Below are 13,630 nucleotides of genomic sequence, written 5' to 3'. Positions count from 1 at the left end.
CTCAACACAGTTAAAATGCTCTTGGAAGGGAATATTAACTAACAGATAATATTAACGGGAACAGGGGTTTTTCTTTAATTATCTAAATGTCAAAGAGAAAATTCTGAAACAGAGTGATAGATTTAGTCATTCTTATTCCTTTTTATTCTAGCTTTTAAAAGCAGCCTGTTTAAAAGAACTACAGTGTAAATCACAAATGTGAATCACATGTAATTCTAGATTATCTAATAGCTACATTAAAAAAAGTATTAAGTAATTTTAATATATCTTATTTCACCAGTATATACAAAGTACCATTTCAACATGAAATCAATATAAAAATTATTGAGATATTTTACTTCCTTTTTTGGTGTTAAGTCTTGGAATTCCAGTTTGTATTTATACATACAGCATGTCTCTATTCCAACTAGTCATATTTCAAGTGCTTAATAGCCACATGTGCCTAGTGGCTACAATATTGGAGAGTATACCTTTGATAAATCACTTTTACTTAGTTATTTCACTGCTTTTGAAAACAAAGGACATTTTTGTGTAAATAAGGATCTAGAATTAAGGAGTTTTTGGAGGAATCCTCATAGTTTTCCTTCACTTCTTATGGATGCTCATGCTCATTGTAGCTTCATGCTCACTGTAGCTGGGTGACTGAAAAAAATAATTGCTGCACTCCTAAGACATTAGAAAGAATTAGGCAAGTCAGCATGATAGAAAACTGATGAACTGACAGATGCATGATGATTCTTAGAACATATAGATTATTCAACACAAAAAAATTAAGAGTTGATCATGTTAATAGTAAATTCTTGCTTCGTAACAGCGATATTTTCATATCAGCAATTCTTTGTATTTCATATTTCTGAAATCTCTTATTTTGAAATATTTTTGTAGCATGGTGCTGATGTCAATGCAAAGGACATGTTAAAGATGACAGCTCTACATTGGGCCACAGAACATAATCATCAAGAGGTGGTGGAACTTTTAATTAAATATGGTGCTGATGTACACACACAAAGTAAATTTTGTAAAACTGCATTTGACATTTCAATAGACAATGGGAATGAAGATTTAGCAGAGATATTACAGGTAACTTTTGGTTTTTAATTTAAGAAAATAAACAATGATCTCTGTGTTGTGGATGATTTGAACTATTTAGCTTGTAGCTTTCATTTTGGTCTTGATTATTGTGGACAGGCCTTTTCCTCTTTCACTTCCTCTTTGTTCATCACTGTTCATTTTCTGGATTGTAAGACCATAGTCTGCATGTAACATTAGAAGATTAGAGAAGGTGGTTACTTTCTGTGTTTTAAGTTCCTATATCCCCCCCCTTCTAGACATTTTACTCTGTTAATTATTTTTATTTGGATGTTTGCATATTTTGATACTATATGGTTTTTGAAAGTCTGTTGTACTAAATTTTTTTGTGTGTGTCATTAATATACAATTACATGAGCAACATTATGGTTACTAGACTCCCCCCATCATCAAGTCCCCACCACATACCCCATTACAGTCACTGTCCATCAGTGTAGTAAGATGCTGTAGAATCACTACTTGTCTTCTCTGTGTTGTACAGCCCTCTCTGTGCCCCCCACCTGCTACATTAAGTCTGCTAATCGTGATGCCCCTTTCCCCCCACTTATCCCTACCTTCTCACCCATCCTCCCCAGAACCTTTCCTTTTGGTAACTGTTAGTCCATTCTTGGGTTCTGTGAGTCTGCTGCTGTTTTGTTCCTTCAGTTTTGTTCTTTGTTCTTATACTCCACATATGAGTGAAATCATTTGATACTTGTCTTTTTCCACCTGGCTTATTTCACTGAGCATAATACTCTCTAGCTCCATCCATGTTGTTGTGAATGGTAGGATTTGTTTTCTTCTTATGGCTGAATAATAGTCCATTGTGTATATGTACCACATCTTCTTTATCCATTCATCTACTGATGGACACTTAGGTTGCTTCCATTTCTTGGCTATTGTAAATAGTGCTGCGATAAACATAGAGGTGCATCTGTCTTTTTCAAACTGGGCTGCTGCATTCTTAGGGTAAATTCCTAGGAGTGGAATTCCTGGGTCAAATGGTATATCTATTTTGAGTTTTTTGAGGAACCTCCATACTGCTTTCCACAATAGTTGAACTAATTTACATTCCCACCAACAGTGTAGGAGGGTTCCCCTTTCTCCACATCCTCACCAACATTTGTTGTTGTTCGTCTTTTGGATGGTAGCCATCCTTACTTGTGTGAGGTGATATCTCATGTTTTTAATTTGCATTTCTCTGATGATTAGCGATGTGGAGCATCTTTTCATGTGCCTGTTGCCATCTGAATGTCTTCTTTGGAGAATTGTCTTTTCAGATCCTCTGTCCATTTTTTAATCAGGTTATTTGCTTTTTGTTTGTTGAGGTGAGTGAGCTCTTTATATATTTTGGATGTCCATCCTTTATTGGATATGTCATTAATGAATACATTCTCCCATTCTGTAGGATGTCTTTTTGTTCTATTGATGATGTCCTTTGCTGTACAGAAGCTTTTCAGCTTGATATAGTCCCACTTGTTCATCGTTGCTTTTGTTTCCCTTTTCCGGGGAGATATGTTCATGAAGAAGTTGCTCATGTTTATGTCCAAGAGATTTTTGCTTATGTTTTTGGTTTCATGACTTACATTCAGATCTTTGATCCATTTTGAATTTACTTTTGTGTATGGGGTTCGACAATGATCCAGTTTCATTCTCTTACATGCAGCTGTCCAGTTTTGCCAACACCAGCTTTTGAAGAGGCTGTCATTTCCCCATTGTATGTCCATGGCTCCTTTATCATGTATTAATTGACCATATATGTTTTGGTTAATGTCTGGACTCTCTATTCTGTTCCACTGCTCTGTGGGTCTGTTCTTGTGCCAGTACCAAATTGTCTTGATTACTGTGGCTTTGTAGTAGAGCTTGAAGTTGGGAAGTGAGATCCCCCCTGCTTTATTCTTCCTTCTCAGGATTGCTTTGGCTATTCAGGGTCTTTTGTGCTTCCATATGGATTTTGGAACTATTTGTTCCAGTTCATTGAAGAATGCTGTTGGTATTTTGATAGGCATTGCATTGAATCTGTAGATAGCATTAGGCAGGATGGCCATTTTGACAATATTAATTTTTCCTAAACAAGAGCATGGGATGAATTTCCACTTGTTAGTGTCCTTTTTAATTTATCTTAGGAGTGTCTTGTAGTTTCCAGGGTATAGGTCTTTCACTTCCTTGGTTAGGTTTATTCCTAGGTATTTTATTCTTTTTGATGCAATTGTGAATGGAATTGTTTTCCTGATTTCTCTTTCTGCTAGCTCATTGTTAGTGTATAGGAATGCAACAGATTTCTGTGTATTAATTTTGTATCCTGCAACTTTGCTAAATTCAGACATTAGTTCTAATAGTTTTGGAGTGGAGTCTTTAGGGTATTTTTTGTTGTTGTTGTTATCATTAATCTACAATTATGTGAAGAACAATATGTTTACTAGGCTCCCCGTTTCACCAAGTCCTCCCCACGCACCCTGTTACAGTCACTGTCCATCAGTGTAGTAAGATGCTGTAGAATCACTACTTGTCTTCACTGTGTTGACCAGCCCTCCCCATGCCCCCCCTACATTATACATGCCAATCGTAATGCCCCCTTTCTTTTTCCCCACCCTTATCCCTCCATTCTCCCCAGTTGCCTTCCCTTTGTTAACTGTTAGTCCATTCTTAGGTTCTATGATTCTGCTGTTGTTTTGTTCCTTCAGTTTTTCTTTGTTCTTATACTCCAGATATGAGTGAAATCATTTGGTATTTGTCTTTCTCTGCCTGGCTTATTTCACTGAGCATAATACCCTCTAACTCCATCCATGTTGTTGCAAATAGTAGGATTTGTTTTCTTCTTATGGCTGAATAATAGTCCATTGTGTATATGTACCACATCTTCTTTATCCATTCATCTACTGATGGACACTTAGGTTGCTTCCATTTCTTGGCTATTGTAAATAGTACTGCAGTAAACATAGGGGTGCATCTGTCTTTTTCAGATTGGGCTGCTGCATTCTTAGGGTGAATTCCTAGAAGTGGAATTCCTGGGTCAAATGGTATGTCTGTTTTGAGCTTTTTGAGGAACCTCCATACTGCTTTCCACAATGGTTGAACTAATTTACATTCCCACCAACAGTGTAGGAGGGTTCCCCTTTCTCCACAACCTTGCCAACATTTGTTGTTGTTTGTCTTTTGGATGGAAGCCATCCTTACTGGTGTGAGGTGATATCTCATTGTGGTTTTAATTTGCATTTCACTGATAACTAGCGATGTGGAGCATCTTTTCACGTGTCTGTTGGCCATCTGAATTTCTTTGGAGAACTGTCTGTTCAGCTCCTCTGCCCATTTTTTAATTGGATTGTTTGCTTTTTGTTTGTTGAGTTGCATGAGCTCTTTATATATTTTGGATGTCAAGCCTTTATCGAATCTCTCATTTATGAATATATTCTCCCATACTGTAGGGTACCTTTTTGTTCTATTGATGGTGTCCTTTGCTGTATAGAAGCTTTTCAGCTTGATATAGTCCCATTTGTTCATTTTTTCTTTTGTTTCCCTTGCCCAGGGAGATACGTTCATGAAGAAGTCGCTCTTGTTTATGTCCAAGAGATTTTTGCCTATGTTTTTTTCTAAGAGTTTTATGGTTTCATGACTTACATTCAGGTCTTTGATCCATTTTGAATTTTCTTTTGTGTATGGGGTTAGACCATGATCCAGTTTCATTGTCTTACATGTAGCTGTCCAGTTTTGCCAGCACCATCTGTTGAAGAGACTGTCATTTCACCATTGTATGTCCTTGGCTCCTTTATCAAATATTAATTGACCATATATGTTTGGGTTAATGTCTGGAGTTTCTATTCTATACCACTGGTCTGTGGCTCTTTTCTTGTGCCGTCACCAAATTGTCTTGATTACTGTGGCTTTGTAGTAGAGCTTGAAGTTGGGGAGCGAGATCCCACACACTTTATTCTTCCTTCTCAGGATTGCTTTGGCTTTTCGGGGTCTTTGGTGTTTCCATATAAATTTTTGAATCGTTTGTCCCAGTTCGTTGAAGAATACTGTTGGTAATTTGATAGGGATTGCATCAAATCTGTATATTGCTTTGGGCAGGATGGCCATTTTGACAACATTAATTCTTCCTAGCCAAGAGCATGGGATGAGTTTCCATTTGTTAGTGTCCTCTTTAATTTCTCTTAAGAGTGTCTTTTAGTTTTCAGGGTATAGGTCTTTCACTTCTTTGGTTACATTTATTCCTAGGTATTTTATTCATTTTGATGCAATTGTGAATCGAATTGTTTTACTGATTTCTCTTTCTATTGGTTCATTGTTAGTGTATAGGAAAGCCACAGATTTCTGTGTGTTAATTTTGTATTCTGCAACTTTGCTGTAATCTGAGATCAGTTCTAGTAGTTTTGGAGTGGAGTCTTTAGGGTTTTTTTTTTTTTTTTTTTTAAATAATTATTTTTTATTGAAGGGTAGTTGACGCACAGTATTACATTACATTAGTTTCAAGTGTACAACACAGTGGTAGAACATTTATATACATAATTCTAGGTTCCAGCTATCACCCTACCAAGCTGTTACAATATCTTGACTATATTCCTTATGCTATACATCCCGGTTACTTATTTATTTTACCATTGGAAGTCTGTCCTTTTTTTTTTTTTTTTTTTTTGTGAGGGCATCTCTCATATTTATTGATCAAATGGTTGTTAACGACAATAAAATTCTGTATAGGGGAGTCAATGCTCAATGCACAATCATTAATCCACCCCAAGCCTAATTTTCGTCAGTCTCCAATCTTCTGAGGCATAACAAACAAGTTCTTACATGTAGAACAAATTCTTACATAATGAATAAGTTACATAGTGAACAGTACAAGGGCAGTCATCACAGAAACTTTCGGTTTTGCTCATGCATTATGAACTCTAAACAGTCAGTTCAAATATGAATACTCATTTGGTTTTTATACTTGATTTATATGTGGATACCACATTTCTCTCTTTATTATTATTATTTTTAATAAAATGCTGAAGTGGTAGGTAGATACAAGATAAAGGTAGAAAACATAGTTTAGTGTTGTAAGAGAGCAAATGTAGATGATCAGGTGTGTGCCTGTAGACTATGTGTTAATCCAAGCTAGACAAGGGCAATAAAACATCCACGTATGCAGAAGATTTCTCTCAGAACAGGGGGGGTGAGGTTCTAAGCCTCACCTCTGTTGATCCCCAATTTCTCACCTGATGGCCCCCCTGCGACTGTGCCTGTCTTAGGTTGTTCCTCCCTTGAGGAATCTTACCCGTCTCTGGCTAACCAGTCATCTTCCGGGGCCATACAGGGAAATGTAGAGTTGGTAAGTGAGAGAGAAGCCTTATTGTTTGAAAAGGTTAGCTTTTTACTTCTTTGCATATTTATGCCCTGTGGCTTCTATGCCCAGCATTTGTCTTGAGGTATCTTTACCACTTGGAGGAGTTATGATACTCGGTAAATTTGATATGAGGCACGAATTCTATTTAAGGGTTGTAATTAGAAAGGAAGAAGAAAAGCTATAGAAGTAGCAGGCGGAAGAAAACATGGGAAGATTGATTATTTCTTTGACATATCTTCTTGTAGAGTAACTTCAGCGTATATAGGTTTTAAGCTACTACTTAAATTGCGCACACACATTGTCTTTAGGGTTTTTTATGTACAATATCATGTCATCTGCAAATAGTGACAGTTTAACTTCTTTACCAATTCGGATTCTTTGTATTTCTTTGTTTTGTCTAATTGCTGTGGCTAGGACCTCCAGTACTATGTTAAATCACAGTGGGGAGAGTGGGCATCCCTGTCTTGTTCCCCATCTCAGAGGAAAAGCTTTCAGCTTTTCACTGTTCAGTATGATGTTAGCTGTGGGTTTATCATATATGGCCTTTATTATGTAGAGGTACTTGCCCTCTATGGCCATTTTGTTGAGAGTTTTTATCATGAATGGATGTTGAATTTTGTCGAATGCTTTTTCAGCATCTATGGAGATGATCATGTGGTTTTTGTCCTTCTTTTTGTTGATGTGGTGGATGATGTTGATGGATTTTCGAATGTTGTACCATCCTTGCATCCCTGGGATGAATCCCACTTGGTTGTGGTGTATGATCCTTTTGAAGTATTTTTGAATTCGGTCTGCTAATATTTTGTTGAGTATTTTTGCATCTACGTTCATCAGGGATATTGGTCTGTAATTTTCTTTTTTGGTGGGGTCTTTGCCTGGTTTTTGTACTTGGGTGATGTTGGCTTTATAGAATGAGTTTGGGAGTATTCCTTTCTCTTCTATTTTTCGGAAAACTTTAAGGAGAATGGGTACTATGTCTTCTCTGTATGTCTGATAAAATTCTGAGGTAAATCCATCTGGCCCCGGGGGTTTTGTTCTTGGGTAGTTTTTTGATTACTGCTACAATTTCTTTGCTCATAATTGGTTTTTTTAAAATTTTGTGTTTCTTCCTTGGTCATTCTTGGAAGGTTGTATTTTTCTAGGAAGTTGTCCATTTCTTTTAGGTTTTCCACCTTGTTAGTATATAGGTTTTCTTAGTATTCTCTAATAATTATTTTTATTTCTGTTGGGTCTGTCGTGGTTTTTCCGTTCTCATTTCTGATTCTGTTGATGTGTGTTGATTCTCTTTTTCTCCTAATAAGTTTGGCTAGAGGTTTATTTATTTGGTTTATTTTCTCTTAAGAACCAGCTCTTGGTTTCATTGATTTTTTCTATTGTTTTATTCTTCCTAATTTTGTTTATTTCTTCTCTGATCTTTATTATGTCCCTCCTTCTGCCGACTAGGCCTCATTTGTTCTTCTTTTTCCAATATCGATAATTGTGATGTTAGACTATTCATTTGGGGTTGTTCTTCCTTTTTTAAATATGCCTGGATTGCTATATACTTTCCTCTTAAGACTGCTTTCGCTGCGTTCCACAGAAGTTGGGGCTTTGTGTTGTTGTCATTTGTTCCCATATATTCCTTGATCTCTATTTTAATTTGTTCGTTGATCCACTGATTATTTAGGAGCGTGTTGTTAAGCCTCCATGTGTTTGTGAGCCTTTTTGTTTTCTTTGTACAATTTATTTCTAGTTTTATACTTTTGTGGTCTATAAAGTTGGTTGATAGAATTTCAGTCTTTTGGAATTTGCTGAGGCTCTTTTTGTGGCCTAGTATGTGGTCTATTCTGGAGAATGTTCATGTGCACTTGAGAAGAATATGTATCCTGTTGCTTTTGGATCTAGAGTTGTATAGATGTGTATTAGGTCCATCTGTTCTAGTGTGTTGTTCAGTGCCTCTGTGTCCTTACTTATTTTCTGTCTGGTGGATCTATCCTTTGGAGTGAGTGGTGTGTTGAAGTCTCCTAAAATGAATGCATTGCATTGTAATTTCTCCCTTAATTCTTTTTTTTTCTTTTTTTTATTTCTAGGAGATCAAGGTACAGGTGTCTATGTAGAGATAAAGTGAAAGGACAGGGCTCTGAGGTCATGCTAGGAGGGGACAAGAGATTCCCTCCTTTAATTCTATTAGTATTTGTTTCACATATGTTGATGCTCTTGTATTGGGTGCATATATATATGTATAATGGTTATATCCTCATGTTGGACTGCCCCCTTCATCATTATGTAATGTCCTTCTTTATCTCTTGTTGCTTTCTTTGTTTTGAAGTCTATTTTGGCTGATACTAATACTGCAACACCTGCTTTTTTCTCCCCATTGTTTGTATGAAATATCTTTTTCCATCTTTTCACTTTTAATCTGTGCATGTCTTTGAGTTTAAGGTGAGTCTCTTGTAAGCAGCATATAGATGGACCTTGCTTTTTTATCCATTGTATTACTCTGTGTGTTTTGATTGGTGCATTCAGTCCATTTACATTTAGGGTGATTATTGAAAGATATGTACTTGTTGCCATTGCAGGCTTTGGATTCGTGGTTACCAAAGGTTCAGTGTTAGCTCCTTTACTATCTAACCATCTAACTTAACTCTCTTAGTAAGCTATTATAAACACAGTCTGATGATTCTTTACTTCTCTCCCTTCTTATTCTTCCTCCTCTATTCATGTATGTTATGTGTTTTATTCTGTACTCCTTTGTTTCCTTTGACTGTTTTTGTGGATAGTTGATTTTATTTTTTGCCTTTAGTTAGTATTTGGTCAGTCTGCTTTCTTTGGTGTGATTTTGTTTTCTCTGTTTGTTGACATCTATTTAGCTTTAGGAGTGCTTCCATCAAGAGCACTCCCTTTAAAATATCCTGTAGAGGTGGTTTGTGGGAGTCAAATTCCCTCAACTTTTGCTTGTCTGGGAATTGTTTAATCCCTCCTTCATTTTTAAATGACAATTGTGCTGGATATAGTATTCTTAGTTCAAGGCCCTTCTGTTTCATTGCATTAAATATATCATGCCATTCTCTTCTGGCTTGTAAGGTTTCTGTTGAGAAGTCTGATGATAGTGTGATCGGTTTTCCTTTGTAGGTGACCTTTTTTCTGTCTCTGGCTGCCTTTAGTACTCTGTTCTTGTCCTTGATCTTTGCCATTTTTATTATTATGTGTCTTGGTGTTGTCCTCTTTAGGTCCCTTGTGTTGGGAGATCTGTGGGCTTCCATGGTCTGAGAGACTGTTTCCTCCCCCATGTTTGGGGAAGTTTTCAGCAATTATTTCTTCAAAGACACTTTCCATCCCTTTTTCTCTCTCTTCTTCTTTTGGTACCCCTATAATGCGAATATTCTTCCATTTGCATTGGTCACACATTTCTCTTAATATTCTTTCATTCCTGGAAATCCTTTTATCTCTCTGTGCGTCAGCTTCTCTGTATTCCTGTTCTCTGATTTCTGTTCCATTAGCAGTCTCTTGCACCTCATCCAGTCTGCTCCTAAGTCCTTCCAAGGATTGTTCCATTTCTGTAATCTCCCTCCTTACTTCATCCCTTATCTCTTGCATATTTCTCTGCAGGTCCATCAGCATGGTTTTGACATTTATTTTGCATTCTTTTTCAGGAAGATTGGTTATATGTATCTCCCCAGGCCCTCTCTCTGGGGATGTCTGAGTGAGTCTTGACTGGACCAGATTCTTCTGCCTTTTCATAGCGATAGAGGTGGTCATAGGCAGGTGGCATGTGTGTCAGCTGAGAGAACAAAGTCCCTTCCTGCTTGCTGGTCGCCTTGCCCTTCGTCGCTGCCTGTGTCAGCTACCTGCACACCAGGAGCAGACTCTGGGACAATTTCCTGAGCTGCCGTGGGTGGGCCACTCTTGGGCTGTCCTAGAGCACTGCGGGGAGTCAAAGCCATGCCAGGTGTGTTCTCCTTCAAGTACTGCAACCCTTCGTGCCCTCTGGGCCTTCCTCTGGCTTCCTCTGTCTGTGCCGAGCAGCTTCGCGCTGGCAGCAGCCTCTGGGTCTGTCATGGTTAGCTGTGCACTAGGAAGAGATCTGTGTGGTTGCTGTGGGTAGGGCCACTTTCCGGCCACTCTGCAGATGTGGTGGGTCAGGTTGTTTGCCCGTACCTCCAGCCAGGGGTAACGAATGGCAGGCTGTTTGTCACTGTGAGGGGCTTCAGAGCTCCTTTACCCCCCAGGGGGTTAGGGGGCCCAAAGTTCCTCAAGATTCCCAGCCTGCTGGTCTGAGTGTGCTGGGATGATTTTGTTCATCTGTTGAGCCCTTGTCCTTTTAAGACTTTAAAAAAGCGCCCGCTTTTCTTTTGTTCCAGTGGAGCTGGGTGTGCGGACCTGCTTGCAGTCTCCATCTTGGACCCTATCCTTCCGTTTCTCTAATATCCAGCACACCGTGCAATATGTGTCTGTGCTCCTGGTGCAGATTACTAGGGCCAGAGAGCAAGAGAACATCTTTCAACTGTGTTCTATAAAATACCCTTTCAGATACTCATTTGTTGTTTCATGGGATTATTTAGCAGTCCTGTGCTTCCACTCCCTCCCCACTCCAACTACTTCCTCCTGTCAGTGAGCTGGGGTTGGGGGAGTGCTCGGGTTCTGCTGGGTCACGGCGTTGTATCTTACCCACTTCGTGAGATGCTGAGTTCTCGCAGATGTACATGCAGCCTGGCTGTTGTACTGTATCCTCTGGTCTCTCTTTTAGGAATAGTTGTATTTGTTGTGTTTTCAAAAATATGTATGGTTTTGGGAGCAGATTTCTGCTGCACTACTCATGCCACCATCTTGAGCTGGAATCCTAAAGTATTTTTTTTAGCAACCATAATAATGTCCCCTGAGTGAGTGAGACAGTCTTTATCATTATCATTGGTTTCTTTTATTTTTCACCATCCTGAGTGAAATCTGTCTGTGGGAATAACTACCTATGGCTTTTGGGCAAGTTTTTCTAATAACCAACATTGCTTCTCTTTTCTTCAGCTAGACCACATTGATGTAAATTATCTCCTTTACTTTCTGCCTCTTCTGACCTTTTTGTTCTCCTAACCAGGAGAACTATTGTTCTCTAAGACTATCTGACTCTACTGAACTTCAGCTACTTATTTAGAAGATCTTATATGTTCAGGAATATGGATTTTGCCGTGCCTCTTCCAATTCCCTTACTCCTAGGAGTGCAGTTTGGAATTAAGGTTGCAGATTGAGAACAATTAGTTGGGAAGGCCATGCTTTATATAGGTAGTGTTATATACTGCTGAATATAATAGAGGAAATAATTTGATTTATATAATTTAATATCTGTAGCCAGAGAGCAAGAGAATATCTTCCAACTGTGTTCTATAAAATACCCTTTCAGATACTCATTTGTTGTTTCATGGGATTTTGCTGCTTTACCTAATAGGGGAACTTAAGATAAAAATTCATACCTATGGTTTACTACTATACTCTGTGTAGAATGTAAGCAAAAATTTCCATTTGTATTATATGATTCTTCTTAAATTACAGAATGTTCCTTTCTGTTTGTACTACATTGAGAGTCTGTGCTATAAGTCCTGGTTGTAATTCTGAAAACATTGTGGTGATTTGTGCCCTAGATTGCCATGCAGAACCAAATCAACACAAACCCAGAGAGTCCCGACACTGTGACGATACATGCTGCGACACCACAGTTTATCATTGGACCTGGAGGGGTGGTAAACCTAACAGGTCTGGTATCTTCAGAAAATTCATCCAAGGCAACAGGTATTGAGATGCATATAGGATAGCTGCTGGGATTTTATGCTTTAGTAGGTATTCATCCTTTTAAGCAAGGACTGTTGAAGACTGAGGGTAAGATTATTTCAGGTACCTTGGTTTTCTTTGTTATAGTTGGCTAAAAACAAATTTTTACGAGAAAAAATCTACAGAAAGGTGATATTGCAAAATGTAGTGCAATATTATCTTTCAAAAACTAATGCTATCCAGCTTGTTTTTCACAAAACTAATATTATCCAAGCTTCGTTTGAGTTGAATGAAGTATAATAGAACATCAGAAAAATGCATTAGATTGAGCTCCTTAAAAATGTGTATCTGTTATCTCTTTTCTCATAGATGAAACAGGTGTATCTGCTGTTCAGTTTGGAAACTCCTCCACATCAGTATTAGCTACATTAGCTGCCTTAGCAGAAGCATCTGCTCCATTGTCCAATTCTTCAGAAACTCCAGGTTAGAAAAACAAGTTGAATGTGTATTTTAAAAGTTGGGAGATTCCAGTATTTACAAAGGTCAGAAATGTAATATAAAAGGCTAATAAAGTGGATAGGGTTGAGGTTATGGCCACCTGAGGAGAATGGGGTGGGGCAGAGGGGCATCTGCTACTCAGCTATAGCTGGTTATAGTCGTATGCTCAGTGTTGCCAGGTTCTGTTTTTTAATGGGAAGCTGAAAATCTGGGTTTTAAAAGAATATTTAATTAATTGCCCCTTGGTAATTAATTAAAATTTAGTTAAAATTTAAAAATAAACTTGTGTGGTTCACAGAAGAAATGTTGGTGTATCCTCTTTGGCTTCTGTTTTTCTAGTCTCTGACTTTTTGTATAAATAAAGTAGATGAATGTATATGAACTTGCTCTCTTTTTTGTAACTTTTAATTTTTGTCAGTTCTACTAGAATGACATAAAATCTTAATGACTGACAGAACTAGGAAGTAGCATACTAACACCACCATTAAAGGATGACCTGATGTTAAATGATGACAAAGTATCTATCAAAAGCTGGTTTAGACAAGGTTTACCTTTAACGTTCCAAAATAGTTCCTGTTATAATTATTATATAGGTAAAAAATATTTTTAATTAGGTTCTTTTAAAAACACAAAATTATTGTTACTGTAGTTTAAGCCATTATATTTGGATCAATGCTTATAAAAGTATGGTTTGTTGTCATTCTTTAAATTAGTATTTTTTTAAGTGTGAATAATAATAATAATTCATTGAATGCTTACTGTGTGTGCAATGTACTGTGGTAAATGTTTTAGCTGTAATCTCCTTTAATCACTTTCAAGAAGCTTGAGAAGGTAGATATTACCAGATTTGATTTTTTAAGGTCCTACTTATTGACAGAGATATTTTTGTCAAGGAAGGGATGGCTTTCCTACCTCTCTTCTCTCTCTCTCTCTCTCTCTCTCTCTAGTATGATAATAAACATTTATCCATTCCGTAGCTCCTTTAACATCATAATCAGT

At 37.6% G+C, this 13,630-nt stretch overlaps 1 protein-coding gene across 10 annotated transcripts in view; it reads left to right on the top strand.

Annotated features, from left to right (window-relative positions):
- The window catches only part of GABPB1 (GA binding protein transcription factor subunit beta 1), an 84,797-nt gene that overhangs the window by 48,426 nt on the left and 22,741 nt on the right, over positions 1–13,630 (top strand). For 6 of the 10 annotated variants that reach the window (XM_057488801.1, XM_036877430.2, XM_036877424.2 and 3 more), the window contains 3 exons: positions 886–1,080; positions 12,007–12,154; positions 12,503–12,616. In XM_057488801.1, the coding sequence (XP_057344784.1) occupies positions 886–1,080; positions 12,007–12,154; positions 12,503–12,616 (457 nt within the window). The remainder of the gene's footprint in view (positions 1–885; positions 1,081–12,006; positions 12,155–12,502; positions 12,617–13,630) is intronic. The other 4 variants (XM_036877434.2, XM_036877433.2, XM_036877429.2 and 1 more) reach the window with 1 other exon arrangement.

This window comes from Manis pentadactyla, chromosome 11, assembly GCF_030020395.1.
Source record: "Manis pentadactyla isolate mManPen7 chromosome 11, mManPen7.hap1, whole genome shotgun sequence".
NCBI lineage: Eukaryota > Metazoa > Chordata > Mammalia > Pholidota > Manidae > Manis > Manis pentadactyla.
The sequence above is the reverse complement of the archived record's forward strand: the minus strand, read 5'-3'. Positions and strand labels throughout refer to the sequence as shown.